The 19249-nt window shown below is 42.0% G+C and overlaps 1 protein-coding gene across 2 annotated transcripts in view; it reads left to right on the top strand.

Annotated features, from left to right (window-relative positions):
• The first annotated feature begins 870 nt into the window (after nt 1-870).
• Nucleotides 871-19249, top strand: part of KDM7A (lysine demethylase 7A) — a 61815-nt gene continuing 43436 nt past the window's right edge. For both annotated transcript variants that reach the window (XM_068190788.1, XM_068190787.1), the window contains exon 1: nt 871-1042. In XM_068190788.1, the coding sequence (XP_068046889.1) occupies nt 927-1042 (116 nt within the window). In that variant the 5' untranslated portion in view covers nt 871-926. The remainder of the gene's footprint in view (nt 1043-19249) is intronic.

Below are 19249 nucleotides of genomic sequence, written 5' to 3'. Positions count from 1 at the left end.
CCCTCATACAATATAATCGCCGTAGGTCCTTGAAAGGCTGCAGGGAAAAAACCAACTCTGTTTTAAGATCTACTTTTTTGTTCTCGATGACACATAATGAAAGCATCAGTGTTACTTTTGTGTCCTGAAAGAAAGGGTGACGGCATGGAACGGAACATGATGCACACGTAGGCAGAGCGCCTGGCGAGAAATAAAGCATCGCAAGCCGCAGCTGGGCAGCATGGAGGCACTGGCTGCTCAGAGGGGTGGCAGGGCAGGGCAGGGCAGCCCGGGCCGCTCCGGGCGCCGCCGCCGCGCTCGTTACATAACGGGGGCGCGAGGGGCCGGCGCGCGCCGCCCCCCGCGCCCGCCTCCTCCCGTGTCCTCGCGGCACCCCCGCCCCGCCCCGCCCCCCCCGCGTGACGCCGCGGGGGCGGGCCCCAGCGCGTGCCTCCCCGCGGCCCGCCTCCCGCGAGGGGCGGCACGTGCGCGCCGCGCCCCGCCCCGCGCCGCGCGCTCAGCGGGGAGAATCGCCCTTCTCCCCTCGCGGCCCGCCCGCGCACGCTCAGTCCCCGCCGCTTCGGACCGTTCCGCGGGGCGCAGGCGCGGCGGGGACGGTCGCCGGGCGGGGCGGGCGGGCGGTGCTTCCCCCCACCCCCCTCCCATCGCCATCCCCATCCTCCTCCTCCTCCCGCCTCCACGGGGGCCGGGTGACGCACGTGCGCGCGCCCCCGCGCGCTGTTGTCCGCTCGCTCCCGTGCCGCCCGCCCCGTGCGCGTGCCAGCCGGCGGCGGGGGGCGCGCGCGGCGTGCGGGGCCGGCACGCGCGCTGTTGTTATTGGCGGCGCCGCCGCGGCCGCGGCGGAGGGAGCGGGGCGGGGGGGGGAACGGGACGGGACGGGGAGGAGCGGAGCGGGGCGGGCGGCTCAGTCAGGGAGTTCTTTAAAGATGGCCGGAGCGACGGCCGCCGCCGCGACCCCCGTGTACTGCGTGTGCCGCGAACCCTACGACGTGAGCCGCTTCATGATCGAGTGCGACATCTGCAAGGACTGGTTCCACGGCAGGTAAGGCGCCGGGGCCGGGCGGCGCGGCGGGGCAGCCGCCGGGCGGCACCGGGCACAGGCGGTGGCAGTCGCCTTCCCCCCTCCCGCCGGGGGGGACAATGGCTGCGCGGCGGCGGCACGGGGGGAGCGGCGGGCGCTCGCCCGGTCCGGCTCCCCCCCACTCCCACCGCGGCGGGGACAGTGCCGGCGCCGGCGGCCGTCCCCGGGCACATGGGTCCGCGGCTGTGAGGGGGCGGACGGGCCGGGCCGGGCCGGGCGGGGGGGGCCGGTTACGAAAGAGCAACAGATGCGGGGCTGGCGGGGCCGGGGCCACCCCGAAGTTGTGCCGACTCTGCGGAGGCGTCGCGTGTCCCCCCGCGCCCCCGGGGGGTCTCTCCCGGGACAGGGCTGTCTCCCGGCGGAGAAGTGCGGACACCGGGGCTGTCCCCGGCCGGGTGCGAGCTCCGGGCTGCCCGTGCGTTTTGTTAGGGGGGCGGCCGAGGAGGAGAAAGAGGGTTACCCCGCGCCTTTAGCCGCTTTGACGTTTCCTGCCCGGTCCCGAGCGGCCGCCGCCGCCGCGCGTGTGTTTTGCGAGCCGAGCGTGTGAATAATAAAAGGCCCGTCGGCAGCCGCTGCGAGCGGGAGGAAGCGGCGGCGGCGGAGGGGATTCACGGGCAGTTAAACAAAGGAGCAAGTTGGGGGCCCGCGGCGGTGGCGGCGGCGGCTCGGCCGGGCCGGGGCTGCGGGGCCGCTCGGTGCCGCCCCCGCCGTGCGGGGAGCGCCGGGGAGCGCGCGGCGCCCGTGATTGACAGCCCGGCGTTTAAATACCCCGAGCGGCAACAACAACAGCGCCGGCCGCCCGCGCCGCGCCCCCTGCCGGCCAGGGCCCGCACCGCCGCCCCCCGACCCTGCCCGCCGGGCCCGCCGCTCGCAGCGCAGCAGCGGGGCCGTGTGCGGGGTCGGAGCTGTTTGGGTTTGTTTTGCCTTTATTTGTTTTCCCGTTTCTTCCCCTCAAACGGCGAAAGACAAACGCCGACCAAAAGTAGGTTGCGTGTTAAGGTGTTACTTAACAGTGACTGTTACACACGGGTGTTTTGTTGCCGCGTTTTAGGGCGAAAGGAAGGCTCGCAGCATTTCAGATGTTTACTTGTTTGATTTGGTCTTTGTACATGGGCTTCTCCCGGCTCCAACTGCAGTGTGATAGAAAGTGTGAAAGGGGCATAAAACCTGGCAAAGCAGGCTTGTTGTACCTTAAAAATAACCTCTCATTAATATTTTTAACTAGACTGCTACTACTCTTGCCAGTACTGTTGTTTAGAGTGAGACGCACAACAGCTCTTCGGGGTTACAGCAGCTTAATGGAAGTTTGTCACAACTCGGTTGCTGCCTGCAATAAAGGTGCAGGCATTGCCTGAAGTGTTTGTGTGGTTACAGGTTCTTTCTCTTCCAAGTCTTCTTCTGCATTTGTCTAATTGCTCTTTCAGAATGTCCTGGCAATTGCTCAGGTTCCATGCAGGCTTAACTTAAATGCCATCCCTGTGCGTCAGTATTGCTGGGGTATGGGTGAACTAAGTTTCTGAAATTGTTATGACGAGGAAAGCATTGCCTGATCCAGAGGTGGGACAGACCACTTGGTAGCTTTCTTGGATCTTGAGGTGCAAAAAGCTCCACACAGGTTCCTGTGATTGAGCTCTGTCGTGTAATGGGCAGAAAAAGCCTGCTAGCCCTGAACTGCCTTGATAGTCTGAAACCCTAAGAGTGGAAAATAAGCAGGCAGGCCAGCAAGAGCTGGCAGCAGCCATGCTGCTTTGGGGTTTAGTTGCATGCTCACCCGGTCTCATGACTAAGGGGCAGGTTTTTGGGAGATGTGTTGCCCCCTGCCAGCTGTGGTCTGCTCTAGGAGTGCCTTTCCCCTTGCTTTAAGAGTGTCTGAAAACTGTTACATAGCTTGTAAAAGAAAACACACACTCTCAAATCTTTAAGTTTCTGGTGAATTTCTTAGTTTCATGTTTTCTTCATTTTTTTTTCTTTTTTTTCCCCTGGCCTGTGGAGTGAGACTGATGTGTGTTCTGTCTTAAGAAACATACAAACCCAGGCTGTGGTGTGCTAGCATGATACCTAGCGCATATTATTGGACTAGGGACTCTTTGCTGCCTTCCTGCGTATAGTCAAGAGAGTGCCTGAACAGTACAGTGGAGGCTGTACAAAGTCTGCTCTGGCATATTATTACTTAGTCCATTTAAAATTTTATGTGATTTTTTTTTTTCTGTGTTCTTCTTGCACTCTGTCTTCGAATGATTTGTACTTTGGTTTGCTGTTATCAATGTATTACTGTTATGAAATACTCGTTTTATTGCTTTTGGCAAATATTTGTGTTAAAGCAAATGTTTTGTTATGCCTGGCAAGGCTGTGAACCTGCTTTGTGGGTTTCAGTTACTCTCTGAGTGGGCCTAACATCGAGCCACAGTCTGGAGTAATTACCCTTGTGAACAAAAGAGCGCATCGCGGGTGCCTGAGCGCTGTGCCTGAGCGCTGTTTGAGGATTCGTCACCTTCCTGAATGGCTTGCAAGTGTGCAGAGACTACAGAGCTTCAGATGTGACAGACTGTCAAAGCTTTCAGATGGGCAAATCCATTTATATTTTAGACAATTTTTGTGTTTTCCCCATCATTTTATCTGCTTTAAATGAAAATGTCACATTAAGCTGATTCCTAACTTGTCTAGAATATACTCCAGCTAGAATGAAGCATATGAAGTCCTTTATGCTGCTCTGTGTGTTCAGCTTTCTCTTGGATCTGTTCCGTAGCTCTAGAAACCTCTTTAATTTCTTGGTTTTATCTTCAATTTATATGTATCATTCTATGATACTTCTTGTGCTGTCTCTGCCTTCCTTCGTTTTTTGATGCTTTGCCTCAGTTACTAGGTTAATGACATGCTGTCATCTTGTTTGTGTTTTTTTGCTGTGATATGTGTGCCTGAGTTAGATATCTTTTTTTAAACTGATCTTGCAGTCAGCTCTGTTCTTGAAATATGTTTGTGAAGTTTGCAGAAATACTATTGAACTTTTTGTCCTTTTTTCTGTCCATGATACATGTTCTCAACTAGATTTATATGTGTTGCATAGATGTGACTTATTCCTGTAGACTAGACCTCAGGTCAGAACAAACTGAAGTTTAAGCATATAATTCAGTTTTTGACTGCACAGTGTAATGTTGTCTGTGATATTTCAGAAGTAAAGTACTGTAGAATTGGCCTTTTGAGGAGGTTGGCTTTGTAAAGCTGCACTGGTACTGTACTAGTTTGAAGGAGTGTGGAGAAGTAAGTCAGGTAAACTGAGAAATAAAAATGCAGGTGCCCCTATGAAGTCATGTGTGTTGCACTTTTCTGGAGATGTTTTGTTTCTCAACAAATATACAGTGAACTTCTAACATGTCTCAATGATGAATGGGTTAAGAAATTATCAAATGTGTGCATGTCATTTACAGATATCTGCCTTTTGAAATGCCTGTGACCTTTCTAATGTATTTTTAAATTACAAAAAGGTGGTTTTTTTTTACTTAAACAAAGGAAATGTTTTACTCTTCAGAGTTAAAGCAGTGGGGTATAAGAAAGGGAAAGCATTCTTTTTTGTTGTTCAAAATTAGCAGTTTACCTGAAAATTTCATAATGGTGTCAACTTTGGTGTCTTCCCCTCAAGGAGAAAATTTTTTATGTTTACAGAAATACATATTTAATTTGAGCAGTTTAGAGTGCAATCAGGGAAGTACAGCACTAATCTGTATGTAGTGTACATATGTACATGCTTCTATTGCAAAACTAATCAAATTGATTAAATTTATATGGAATTGTTTTTAAATTGATAGCTCTTGCTCTCGGAATTAATTTTTTATAGTCTTGAAAGAATTAACTTTGCCAGTTCCTACAGCAGTTCATTGGTGGTATTTTGCCATTAAGTATTTGATGTTTTTTACAGCTTTGTCATTATTAGAAAACATTTAATAACATAATTTGATAAGAAATGTGATTCATCTACCGTTTGAAGATTATCATTTAAACTGCAGATGCCTTGAGGCCTTTTTTTCCTCACATGGAAGAAAAATTTGGTGCTAAAGTCACATCTGAGTGAAGTTCATGTAGAACATATTTTTTCTGATACCGTATGGATTTGAACGTGTCTTTGTTTGGTCTCTGAAGAAACACAAAACTTCTCATCCCCAGCTTAATATGATCTTGATGTAAAATCTAGGTTTTCCTCTTATAGCTGTTAAGTTCCATGGTACAGGTCTGTCTGAATGCACTGATTTATACTCTGAAGGCAGGCTTTCTCCTTAAGAAAAGAAGGAAATGCATGTGCTATAGTGACTACTTTTCCTGAATTGGATCTTTGTTTTGGAGCTTTATACATGAGGTTCTGCACGATGGGCTTTGCCAGCTCTTGCTGCTGAAAGAGGCTGTCCCGCTGCTGGCTGCGTGCTACTATAATTCCTCTTTTGCTGCTTCAGTGCTTGCCTGATTGGTAAATCAACTCTGCTCAGAAAACTGACAGAACCCATTCTCTTGCTGGGTTAGCTTTTGTTGGGTTACTGAGTTGAGTGGGCTTGTCAAAGGCTAGGATGAGTCCCACAGTATTGCAAAACACTTGAAGGAATCTGTTATTGGAGATGATACAGGTGGGAAAAGACAGAAGAGTTGCTAATTTTTTTACCTCACTGCCCACTTTGGGATTGATAGCTCACCCAGTTTTGTAGAGCCTTGTTTTTGTGTCTCAGTCACCATGTGTGATTCTTCCTGGGCCCAGTTGCTCATCCAGTGTGGTCCAAGGGAATCAAGACATTTCCAGTGGAGCTGCAGGAGTGCAACCCCAGAACATCATCTGTTTGCAGGGCTAGGCAAAGCTCTTGTGTCTGTCGTGGATTTGGAGGACAAAACATGGAGATGTGCATGTCAGGGAATGTGGAGGTTGAAAAGAGACTGCTTACCTCCAGCCACGGTCTGGTGTAATTACCCCTTGTGAACAAAAGAGCATAACGTGGGTGCCTGAGCACCCGCTCACAGGTTTTCTGGTGCAGACCTCCTCTCTACAGAAAATTAAGGCCTTGTAGTTAGAAACATTCAGGGACCTGAACTGAATCAACAAATCCTTGTCCAGTCAACAGAGCTTTGGTCAGGCACCAGAGAACTTTCAAGCTGACTTTCTAGCTCTTGTGATGTATATATAAGCCTTAAATCTCTCATGTGGCAATTTGGTGGATCTTAGGGAAGTGTTTTAGACCAGAAGGGAAAGCTAATGTGTTTAATCTTACTTTTTCTTGGCATAGCCATATTTCCTCAGAACTAAGATGGAAGTCTCAACTTCAATCCAATGAGCTATGTACCCTCTGCCAAAGAATTAAGTAACTTGAAGTGACTTCAAACTCTTCTAACAATACAAAAGCTGAAACAGTTTTGGTTAAACTGCAAAGAAACTTGTTATAATGAGGATGCTAGACAAGCACTTGTGTAACTGGATGTCTGTTTCCAATAATTTATATTCTTCGTTTGGACAAACCATTTCTTTTCCTCTTGGTTCCCATCTGTGAAGTGGGAAGACTTATTAATACATATTAAAGTTAGATGTGTTCTACCATAATAAGCACTGAAGAGTTGCAAGTATTCAAATTGCTTCAATTTTTGAAACTGTGTAATAACATGTAGAACTGTGTTCAAGTGTTTCTCTTTATGGTCTTCTTGAAGAACTGGCTTTATTGAAAGTAGGCGTACTTTGAAAGTTATCTTTCCTTGAGATCTGTAATTTTGTCATTTTTTTTCATTTGTTCTGGAATAAAACATAGTAGATGGTTTAGCTTATACCTTCTGATAAAGTAAACTAGGATAAGAACAAAATACACTGTCCAATAAAAATCTGTAAGAGAACTGAATGGTACACAATTCAGCTTTTTAAACTAGAGTCCAACAAGATTCTAGTGAGTTTCTAAACAGTTATTTAATGGTAATAGTTCTAACTTCTAAAGCACAAATTAATTATTACCTTTTCAGTGTTAGTTAAAAGATAGAGGTTTAGATTTAGTTATTTAAACACTACCTCTAGTTTTCTGTAATATTATGGTTCATCTATATTTTTGGCATAATTGTTTTGTTTTGGTCTTGACTGTGCAAATGAAGGCACTGTAAGTATATGTGTAATTTAACAGTGATTTTTTTATTAGCTAGTTAATTTATGATGATTTTATATTCCGAAATGTTATTTGTTGATGCTCATGAAGCACTTCAGTATCTTCCTTTCCCTTTATGTTTAATACATAAATGATTTGAGGAATTCAGATGTTTTCAGAAGGCTCATTTCTGTGACTTGCGTATCTAAAAACTAGAGAGGTGAGAGGAGTCTGTTTGGCGAACTGCTGCTTGGTACACCTAATTTCTCTATATACCTACTAGGTGCTACAGTGCAGAACGTGAAATATGTTCTTTTTATTTTAAACTTACCTTGATCAGTTGATAATGATGAGTTCTCTTAGAGCAGCATATTTGCAGTAAAATGGCTTAAGCCTTACAGTGGGGTATCACTCTGTTAACTGCCAGTGGGCGAAATCACATTAATTTTGTTTTCATTCTTCATTTGTGGTTTCTAGCTTTTTTTTTTTTGTGGATAGTTTTCATATTCATTATCAGATTTTTTTAATGATCAGTGCAGTTTCTGTGCACTTTCTGCATCTTGTGAAAGATCATGCAATAATAGTGTCTCCATTCCATTCACGTGACAGCTTGCACAAGTTGAAGATGAACTACTACTCTTCATGTATCTATTTGTACTTTCCCTACATCACTGTAAAATAAAACACCATTGTCTCAAAACAACTCTGAGTAATCAGGAAAGATTTCCAAAGGTGCAATGCACATACTTACAACCATAAACATGCTCAAATTTTACCATTGTCTCATTGCTCAAGTATGAAAATTCAATTAACAGCATTGCTATTGCTTTATTATCAACATATGAGAGGTATTTTAGTGAAATATATAGCTTTTAAAAAGCTAAGCTATTTTTCATTTTGGCAGTCCTTTCTAATGTATTACAACATTAGCTCATGAATACAGAGAACTAACAATCTGTGGAGTATGAATTGTCTTGAGATGTCTGCTGTGTGGTGGTAATATGGATTTATGTGGCTGGTAACCCTCCTCAGGTCAATTCTGCTTTTGAATGGAATTAATATTTAATACTGTTTTCTCTATTACTTCAGCATTAACTAAAGTAGACTTCAGAACTGGTGTTTCTTTTTGAAAATACTGAGTTCATTGTTGCAGGCAGGCATAAATGCTGATGTTCGCCACAAAAGCAAGAAAGATTTTTTTTTTTAAGTCCTCCCACATGATTCTGTTTTAAAAGCCAATTGGAGTAAGTGTGATTGTTCTAGATTTTTAATATATTGTGGTCTGCAGTCTATTTATTTGCATCTGAAACTGTCAGTTGACATTGTAGCTAGTCTGGGAAATTAATTTCATAAATTTAATTGTGTTTGTTCCATTTACATGAATACTTTATTCATTTAAAGGCTCTTGAAGCACTCTTCACAAAAATGAGTGCAAAGAAAGGTGACTCTCTGAGAAATGCAATCTTTGATATTGAAGATACGTGATTGCTCTGTTGTGTCATTCTTGCCACTTATCAGGCAGTATTTTCTAAAGAGAGTGACATTTTTCTTTTGAAATATTGATGTTTGCCAGTAAACGAAGTCCAGATCAGATAAATGAAGAGCAGCCAAAGGAATTGCTGTGTCTTATTACCCAGCAGTACTTGTAAAACCTCTGGTTGTTTTGCTCAACATACAGATTTTTATTTTTGTTTCAATAACAGGAATATTTGGATCTTTTCACTAAAGGATTACATCATGCTGTTGACTTGCAAAACTTGGTATTAAGAACAAGCAGAACAAGAGAAATGAGGTGTAGCAAGTCAAGGCAGGGCTTTTGGAGTACTGCTGGGCACATCTCTGAGGTGCAGAGTGCTGCACGGAGCAGCCTAGGAACAGTACCAAAAGCAAGGTAGCTGTGCTAATGGGGCACTGTGCTCAGGAAAGTATTAACAGTCTGCCCCCTCAGTGTAGGGTTATCCCTTATTTCATGCAAGTGTGCTGTGTTGGCATATCGCAGCCTCAAGCCTGCTCTGTTCTAGGTATTGCTCTGTGCTTCTGTTGCTTACCTAACAGCGGACCAAAATCATGTCGAGAAAACTGGTGTGCACATGTAGTCTCTTAAATCTCAAGCTACGTTCTGGCTACAGTATTTGCCCAGAGGACACATCAGTGTGAGGCAAAGGTGAGCAGCAACTTGCTGCCTCTGATGCTGTGCTCTCCTGTGTGAACAGCTGGAACATCTCGGGGCATCCCTTTGCTTCTCCTAACACTGCAGTAAGATGTGCCTCCCTGATGGAATGAGTATCACAGAAGTAGTTCAGAATGCTCTTCTTATTCTCGCTGAGAACGAGTGGGACAGCTGTATTGAGTGACTGGCCTGGTGTCCTTGCTGAGAAGTGCTTCTTTAGCACTTTAGAACTGAGTGAAAGTGGATGCCTTGGCTGTACCTTATGCTTCCAGCATGGTCAGCTGTCTTGTGCTTGAAGCATCATGAAACTGAAGGATTTAGGTATGAACTAGGGTTATGAGTAGATTGAGTAGATCAGAAATTGATGAAGCAAAGGTGCAGCTCTGAAGACCTTCTGCAAATGTTGCCTTCTGACTTTTATATTTTACCAGGAAGGGCAGATTCTAATTTCTCTTCAGTTTTTGGAATTGATGGCTCAACTAGAATCGCCACTGAGAATATACTGAGCATTCTATTTCCTGGTCTTTATTTGACTGTGGAAATAAAGTTATTGTCTAATGAAAAAAACACAAATCCTCACTTTAGAGAAGAATAAACCTTTTTACTCCTGGTTGGTTCTGATACCAAATAGATCTATCACTGTAAGAGGAAACAAAATCTTGTATATTAGTGAAAGGAAACTATCACTGGTACCAGTGTTCAGCCTGTCAATGTCCGGTGCTGTTACTTGCTTCCTATGAAGATGCCTTGGATACAAGTGGTCTTTTCCTGCAGGTAGTTCCTTACATTAGGGAAAAGACCTGACATTTCTCTACAACCAACCCTGTTTGCTTATTGCACATCGGTGTTGTTGTGCCTTTTTTCGTCCCCCCAGCATATGAATGTCAGTGCTTCTGTCTAGTTGGCCGGGTCTTAGTTTTTCATAAGGTTGCTCTGTGTCCAATTCTCCTTTTTTCTTTGATGTCTGGAACAGTGATGCTATGTGGGGACTGGGACAAGGAAAAGAGCCAGTATCATGAACAAGTGGTAAAACATTAAAAAAAGCTTTAGCTTTTCATTATGATCAGTGAAATGATGTTGAACAGACATCTTGTTTGTCTGGACTAAACTCACATGAAACAGGCAGGGGTACATTTACACAGTGTGATTAAGAGTGAGCTGCAGTGTGTTCCTTGCTGCTTTTGATACACCTGTGCTGAGAAGGTGAGTGAATGCATCCCTGCAGTGTGCGATGGCACTTCTCAATGCAAGCTACATGGAAAATTCCCAGGGTATTGCTAGTGGACCATAGAGCAGTAAAGCCTCTATTTGCAGTTTTCCAGTCCATTCCAGGGCAACAATAGTAAACTCTGATATGATTTTCATGATGCATTATTAAATACTTGGATTATTCTATTTTTTGGGGGGGTGATGGTTTTTTTTCCTTTTTCTTTTTTTTTTCTTGTACCTCTAATAGGGAATTTGGAGATAGAAGTAGTAGATAAATGTTTTATATAAATGTGTTGCTTAACCTAGTAAAATAAAATTCTGTTTCTTATGCCAACCTGAGGAAGCTGGACAAGCATCTTTCTAGTGTGAACATATGCATTGTTCTGAGCCCATGAGAAATGCATCAGCTTTCTATGAAGCTTGTGCACCACAATATTTTGGAACAAGTTTTTGTTAGGAAATGTGTTCTATCCCTTAATATGCTTGCCATGTGTTTAGAAGAAAAACTGCAAATCTCTGAATTATCATTGTTAGAAACATACTGTGTGCCAAGAGGATGGGAGTAAAGTAGATACTTCCGTTTCAAAACTGTACCAGACACAAAATAATGGAATGGAACTTATGGTTTTCAGGTGTCTGAAAAACTGGAACTCAGATCAGAAGATTTTTCGGTTTTCATGGGGTATCTACAAAGGGAGTAAGCAGCCTTGTATAGAGGTATCTTGTAGGTGAAAAGCTGGATGGAGAGAGATCAGGAGAGTAAAGACAACGTGAAGGAAACCTTTCAAAACAAAGAATACGTGGAGAATATTGACTTGTACTGCAAGAGTGTGAAGTTTTAAATTTGAACATTAATTTGTGACTTTAAAAAAAGCCTCTGTGCTAAAATGTCTACTGCAGTGACCAGTCACTCTGAAGTAATGTGAGGAAGATCCAAGTTCTAAAGCAGCCAGTGGGTTTGGTGAAACATGCTGATACAAATGCATGGTTGAGTTTTTGATTGGATGGAAACCACTTTATGGTGTGCAAAACATAAGGAGTGATGATCAACATTAATTCAAATTTAAAATGTAACTTTCAGTATCTTTCTCTCAATGGAATCTAGCCTGAATTGGCTGCACCAAGTCCAATTTTAATTACTGCAGTTTCTGAAGATAAATACATAGTTTGAGGTTGTCTTTTGTAACTGTATGTCTTCAATTGCTAAAGGAGAAAATATGTCTTTTGAAAGAAAGCTGACTCTGGGTGTATTTAAATTAATGTACTACAAATTACGTTGTGAGGTTGGGGAATTTTTTTTTTTTTTAGTATTTTTAGTTTCAGTTAGTTTCATAGCCAGTGCTATGTGATATAAACAAACTGATAGACTTCTCTTCTGTAATTGAATTGTAAGAAAATAGCATAATAGTTCACATTCAGCGATATGTCAAACTCATTAAAGGCTCTTTAGAGATCATTGACCTCTAAATCTTTATCTAGGAAACACTTCTGGTAAAAGATTATTCTTCTGTCAAGTATTTACTACTTTTTGCTAATTATCAAAGAAGAATGTCTTTGGCACTTTCAGATAATGTTAGTGGAGGTTGTAAAGAAAAGCAAAACATCATTATCACTTTGAAGCCAGAAAAGCAACACCTGTTAAGTGTTACTTATACTCCAAAAAGCCTGGCAGGTATGCAGCATGTCTTTGGCAAATTTAAAGTCCTTGCCAGTTTCTGAAATATTTTGAGAAATTGACAGTTCTGCCTTTATTAAAGGAAAACAGGTGCATTTGTAGTCCAAGGGATAGACTACTATATTTCTGTAGGAAGCACTATTAAATCTGAAGACTAAAAGAAAGTATTAGTATGTCTTAAGACTTGGAAAAGGTTGTGCTGCAATTCATGCTCACTTTATCTATGTATTCACCAATGTCAGGAGCAGGGACCAGAACTTAAGATACTCTTGTCAGTGTCTGAGGGTTTTAACCAGACCCTTGTGCTTGGGTCATGTTACATTCTGTTCAGAGCCCATAATTCTTGGATACTTTTCTGTAGAGTAAGAGGTCCTAAGTGGGGGAGATAAAGAGTATCTTGACATAAAAAGTGAGCTGGAGAAGAACATTCCCCTGAGAGGTGTGGCCTTGAACTCTAATAACCCGAATAAACATCTTGCTTGGAAAACCAAAGTAACTTCTCCCTTCATAACAACTTTTTAGTGCCCAGCACTTTGGCAGTTTGGCTTGGACAGCAGGGAGCGTGGCACATTCTGGGTGGGAGCACAGGGTGAGCACAACAGGGGCAGCTTCTGGAATTTTTGGGTGAAGTGGTGAGGTGCTAGCTGAGTGTAGGTACTTCTGAGGTTAGCTTTCTTCTGAATTTAAGTAGGCTTTAGGGACCAGCATCTTTGACTGGATATTGCCCTAATGGCCATATAAAGATGAATGATTTCTTCCGTGTTCTTGCAATTTCTTTTTTTTTTCCCTGCTGTTTAGGTGGATTTCATATGCTTTCATCTGTGGCCATTGGCATTTGTCCTGGCTGCTACCTTTCCACTTCCATCAGGGCAATTTCCACACATTGATATTTACACATATTGGTAAGGTCAGAAATTTTCTCCCAAAGAATTAATTTGGTGTTTTTCACAATAAGTGAACCATAATGTCTCCTGTAATTTTTACAGGAATGGTAAATCAGTATTCATCTCCAGGGAGCCTTTTGCAATAGGCCCTCTGCTTCATGCTTCATATTTTTCCTGTGCATTTCTTTGAACATTCTTGTTGGAGTCATGGGAATTTTGCCCACTATGAAGAAAAGGTATTTTAAGAGATACATATATGCACACTACACATACACTGATATATGGATAAAATCATCTTATTTTTTCCCATATAAAAGCACTGAAGCTGAGTAGCAGACTGTGAAGTCAAGGTTACCTCCAAAAGTGTGTGTGTCAAATTTAGATTAAAACATGTGGATTTGTGCTTTTGCGACTACTTCACATTACTCTGAATAGCATATGATAGAGCAAAAATGGTTTTGGTAACCTGGATCTGAACTCATGAGAATTTTAGATTAAAATCACTATGTCCAATTATATCCAGAATAAAAATAATGGATGCAGATAAAATTCAGTGCTGATGTAACTCAACCCCCAAACTCTTTTTAGCTTTGTTCTTCACTATTTGAAGTTTCCACATGGTCTGGAAATTACTGTGCTTCATTAATTCCATCTGAAGAGGATTGAACAGTTATATTTCTGTAGCTAGAATAATGTGTAAAAGTAACTTCTTGATATGTTATGGACTGCATGGGTGCAGTTTTGACCAGCATGCCCCTCTGGACCTCTGTAAGCATCTGAGAATCCAGTAAAGATCTCTAAATTATAGGCATTATCTAGTTGATAGAAGGAGCTTTTTCTGCTTACTGCTCTGCCAGCCAGCCAATGTAACATCTGATATTTAGACTCATTATCTGTGTATCTGAAACAGTTTGCTTGTATCATAGCTTAAATAGAAGTTAATGTAATCAGATACTCCATCTGCTTTTGAAACGAGCGTGGTGAGCTAGAGATGAGCCAGTTTGCTCTCAGATTTCTTCAGAAATTAAGCATCTGTCTCTACTTGCTATTGACTGCAAATCTATTTGCCTTATACAAGTAAGGGATTTCAAAGCCATAGGAGCCATCCTGCAATTTTTTGTGTTGTGATTAGAAGATGCAGAAGTTATTCAGCTTAATAAAAAGCTTGTTAAAAAGTTTCTAGCAATGTCTGAAAACATATTGCAGACTGGAGGAAGAATTGCACAGTTGAGAAGATGAGTTGAAAAATGTCCTTGATTTTTATTTTTCATTTTTATTTTTCTTACAGGAGAAGTATTTAAGGAGTTGAATTTTGAAGGCATAAGAAACTTTATTTCAGGTACAGCTGTAGAGTCTCTCAATGCTGCTGTGAATGTTAAGTTACTTAATAGAGGGCTCTAGGAGGTCTTTAAAACAGTCTGGGTAAGAAATTTTTTAACCCATTTAGGTGGTAAAGAGTTTTTGGTGTAAGGAGCCAATTTAAAGGTGTGTAAAGCAGGCTGAAGCCAAGTTTGCTGTTGCTGCAGTCTGTAAAGGAAGCCAACAAACACAAAGTAACACAAGAATAAGGGATTTGCAGCAATAGAGTTTTAAGGTTGTGCTAATACTGGTTACTGGTGCTAGAAAGTGGGAGACAGAAGTATGTACCTCCTAATGTTGTTAGCAAAAAGTCCTATTTTCAAATCATTCCTGACATCATTTTTCAATTGAAGTGGCACAATTTAAACACAACCATTAGTGTCCTAATCAATCCCCTCAGGCCAGGAAGTCATTGTGGGTTTGTTATTCACCTCCAAATCTTTTTTTATCACTTGAGATACTTGAGAACAAGACAGATCTGATGGTGTCTACTGCCAGTGTTATTCAGGATGTCGTAAGCTTTGCAGACTGTGTATTGCATAAAATAACAGTGCTGATAGGACTTGTCAGGCTTCACAATCTTTTTAAACAGCTCATCTTTATTAGGAAACATGATCTTTCTAAACAACTCATCTTTATTAGACAACCGGAATAACCAGCTTGTACTTTCTGTAGGAGTCTGCAGTCCGTGCACTTTGTGGATGAGGAACAGTCAACACTTCTAGCTGTTGAGAAGGAGATGGAGCTGCTCAAGACATACCAAAAAATTCCCAAATGGATTAAAAAATGCTTAGAGTGCAGATTGCCTGAAAGAGGTGGTTGAACTAATATTAGAGACACTGGTTACATAAAAATTATATAATAAATGGGGTTTTTTGCGAGACTTTGATGTAGGTAATTATGGAATTTAGAAACTGCTGAGAGTATGCAAGTCAGTGAGTATGCAAGAACCATTAGTGAGATGTTGTTTTGATCAGTCTCTAAAAGACACAGGTATCTTCCCACTTCAGAGTGGTCCTCATGTCTCTCAAACTAGAAGGTGGGAATTTAGCTGAAGGTTTGTGCTTTTGATCCTCTGCTACTTTACAGAAAACAGTGTTTGATGTGGTTTAGAAATGTAGCTTCCAAACTGTTTGGATTACTTGTTCTATAGTTCCTGTTACACTTCGGTGCATTGCTGGAAAGAGTGTTTTGTAGGCAAATAACTTATTGGTAGTGGTATAATATCATACACCTCCTGGGTACTTGCCTTAGCTACTCCTGTAGCTGGAGCTACAGATAACTGGTCTCAAGGAACAGATCAGACACTTCATCAGAGGACTGGGATGCCTGAAAGAAGCCAAACTAAGACCATCTTAATGCTGTGCTAAGTAAACCTTTGTTCACATATGACATCTACTGCCAGTGCATGTGTCTCTTGGACTCGATAAAGCCTCTTGATGTTGTGCAGGGTGTATGGTTAAAGTTGAGGAGGTTTTTCAGGTGTAGGCAGGGATGTTCCCTGCAAGCTTATTGGTAAGCTATTGGCAATGTCTCTGTTGGGCTACAGTAGTTCTGAGTCTTAGTGAATAATGAAGTCCCAACAGTAGGCCTGGCCAGGTCTGGAGCCTTCCACTGCTGGGTGGAGCAGTCTTACTTCCCATATCCTTCTCTCTGGGTTATATAGTCCTCTTCCCTCTCTCATGGATTGCCTCTGACACCTACCCAACTGTGACTTGATAAACAGGCAAAAGACTGGCTAGGTTGGGTTCTGTCAGATTAGTGAATAAAACCAGGTTGCCTTGTAACCAGGCAAGTGTCAGGGCCATTGCAGGGAAGGGGGAGTGGGAGAGCTTGCTTGGAAGGGAGTGGGTAACCTGCCTGTTCCAGCAGCTGCAAGCCATTGAATCAGTGCAAGCTATGTCATGTAATTGCTTCCAAAGATTTGTTTGCCATTTTGGATTGAACCTCAGTTTCTCTTCATAGGGTGTGTTTTTATAATTCTGTTAATTTCTGCCTACTTTCTTTCCCTTCCAATGCACTCTCTCTTTGAGACAAGTAACTAATATGTCTCTTTTGTGTATAAAAGGCCCTCGCTCTACCTGATAGGAAACTGCACTGGAAGTGGAACTGAAATTCCTGTTTATTAAGTCAAAAGACTTGGTTGGGCTGCTAGTAGATGTTAAAACCTTATAGTATGCAGTATTTAATTGAGATGGCTAGAGAGAATTGACAGGAGTATGCACACAAGTTGGAGCTGAGGAAGATGAGGATAAAAACTAAGAATCTAAAAGTTGAGGCAGGCAAATGAGTGTAGACTGTGTATCATGGAATTGTTAAGGTCAGAAAAGACCTTGTAAGATCATTTTAGTCTAACCGTTAAACTCCCACTGTTATGTTCCCCACTAATCCATGTCCCCAAGTGCCACATCCACATGTTTTTTGATGTGGATTGTAAGAGACGGTGATTCTGTAATATATACATATATATATACACACACATATACACACAGATATATCATTAGGGACATGTAATAACCACCTTTAATTTGCTGTGTTAAAAGTTGCCGTAGTTGCTGAGTTTCTAAATAAGTGAACATTTAATTAACTTGTATACTGATTTCCCTTTTCCACCCTTTTGTTATCTCTGTAGAGCTTAGGATATTTCTTCTTTGTTTTTACTGGGGAAATAACGGTAGCAGTTTGTTCTTTGGTAGAATACAACCACACAGAGGCGTTCAGTTAAGATGTCTCTTTCAAGATGCATATGGAGGCTGCTTTAAGTGGTTGAAGATTTGTACTGTGGTTGGTTTTTTGTTTTTTTGATTTCAGACAAGAGTGTTAGTTCTGCCTTTAAACCCTCTGATTTGAGGGTATTATTTTAAAGTACCTAATTTTTGCTTATTGCAAGTTCAGGATGTTTTTTAATATAAGTACAGTTAGAATAACCCTGTCTGGGAATTGAAATAAGGCAAATAACCTAAATACGATGTAGTTATGTGTCAAGGTGGTTTACTAGGTTCTGTTATATCTTAGGGGGGAGGAGGTTAACTGTTGACTTGGAGTCTTGAGGAGGAGATAAAAATACATCATTGAAGAACTTCCTTAATCACCTAGAAAACCTTCCATTAGTGTATACAGAAGCAGTTACTCTCTCTTTTTGTTTCTCCCTGTCAATGCTCTCTCTCTCTAACCCAAATAACTAATATGTGTTTTCTTCTGTGTGTTTAGGGCCCATAGTATCTAATACTGCTGTTACAGACTGTGCATTATAACCAGAACTGAAATTCATGCTGGCTGTGTTCAGATAAATTTGGACTCCAGTGTTCCTAGAATTAATTAAAATCCAATGTTAATCCTTTTTCCTGCATCAGTTGTGGGAAGGACAGGATAGTTCTCATTTATTTCAACAGGCTTCAAGCAGCTGCAACTTCACGAAAACATAGTGCCTGAAGTCAGATTGGACTATTGTTCCTTCTTCTCTTTGGTGTGTCAGTCTGGCCATGCTGGGAACATGAATGGAGGAAGAAGAGTCTGAGCTGCTGTAGAGAATCTTTCTGAATTCCTGAGCAGTGTGCTTTGCTTCATATGTGTAGGGTTACACAGATTACTGGTTTTAAAGTGCTAAAAAGAATTTCTTCATGTCAGATCAATGTATATTTTTTCTTACTTTCAGACGAATCTTGTGTCATCATTCACTTGCTGGTATCATCTTTGTTTGAGTCTTACACTGAAATAAGGCCTTCAGCTATCACAGCTGTTTTTAAAATGTCTCTTTTTTTCCTCTGCTCTCTGACAAGTTGTTTAGTTTTGAGGTCTGCTGTAGTTTTCTTAAATGTTATTTCTTTTGATTGTCTTGAGGCAGCTTATTTTGCCAAAATCTACACTAGAAGGTTCAGGTTGCTTCAGACCTTAATTTGTGTAAAACAATGTTTTTAAAAGGACCTGAACCGAATTAATTGTAAATACTGTTTCAAAGGAGCTTGATGCAATCAGTCTGATTGGGAAGAGTAAGTAGAAATCTCATTTGGCATAGGAAGGATGAAGAATTTGCTATATGCTTAATAGACGATACTAAACAGGAGGCTGAATCAAAAGTACTTCAGCAATGTTAACTTGGCTCAATCAGGAAATTGTCATTAGGAAAAGTAACTTCTCATAAAGCTGCTACACTTAATACATGATGGTGACTGCCATTATGGACTAACCTGGACTCTGTGTCTCTTCCTAGGGGTTCTACATTGTAGTGAAAAGTTGTTTGACCTCAGTGTATATTTTTGCACATAAAACTGTTTGGATTTTCTGAGCATGTAATTATTTGACTTCAGTTTGAACAGTCATTTGACTTCATTTTGCTGAAATTCCTAATCGTTACATTAAATGCTTGTGTGGAAAATCAGCTTTCCACACAATCTTTTCACCTATGATGTGAAACGAGAACATGTTGATTATGCCAAATATTCAGTTGTCAAAGTATTTTCTAAAAGTAGTGACTCTCTCTTATCTTCATTCCAGCAATTTCAATAAATTGAACTTACTGCACTTAAATAACAGATCTTGGAAAAAAAAATATCTTGAGTTTCAAAACCATACCAGTTTGTTTTCAGACTGGACTGGAATTGTGGAATGGAAGAGTCAGTTTACAAATAATGTATGTCACTGTTTTTTCCCTGAGATTTGAGGTAACATGATGATTACATAGACTCTGTGGCTACTTTCTCAATGCAGGTAGAAGGTTTGTTGTATTTGTAACTGAATCTATTTCATTATGTAACTTGAAAGCTTTGTTCCATTGACCAT

Source organism: Anomalospiza imberbis, chromosome 5, assembly GCF_031753505.1.
Source record: "Anomalospiza imberbis isolate Cuckoo-Finch-1a 21T00152 chromosome 5, ASM3175350v1, whole genome shotgun sequence".
In the NCBI taxonomy this organism is placed as follows: Eukaryota; Metazoa; Chordata; class Aves; order Passeriformes; family Viduidae; genus Anomalospiza; species Anomalospiza imberbis.
The sequence above is the reverse complement of the archived record's forward strand: the minus strand, read 5'-3'. Positions and strand labels throughout refer to the sequence as shown.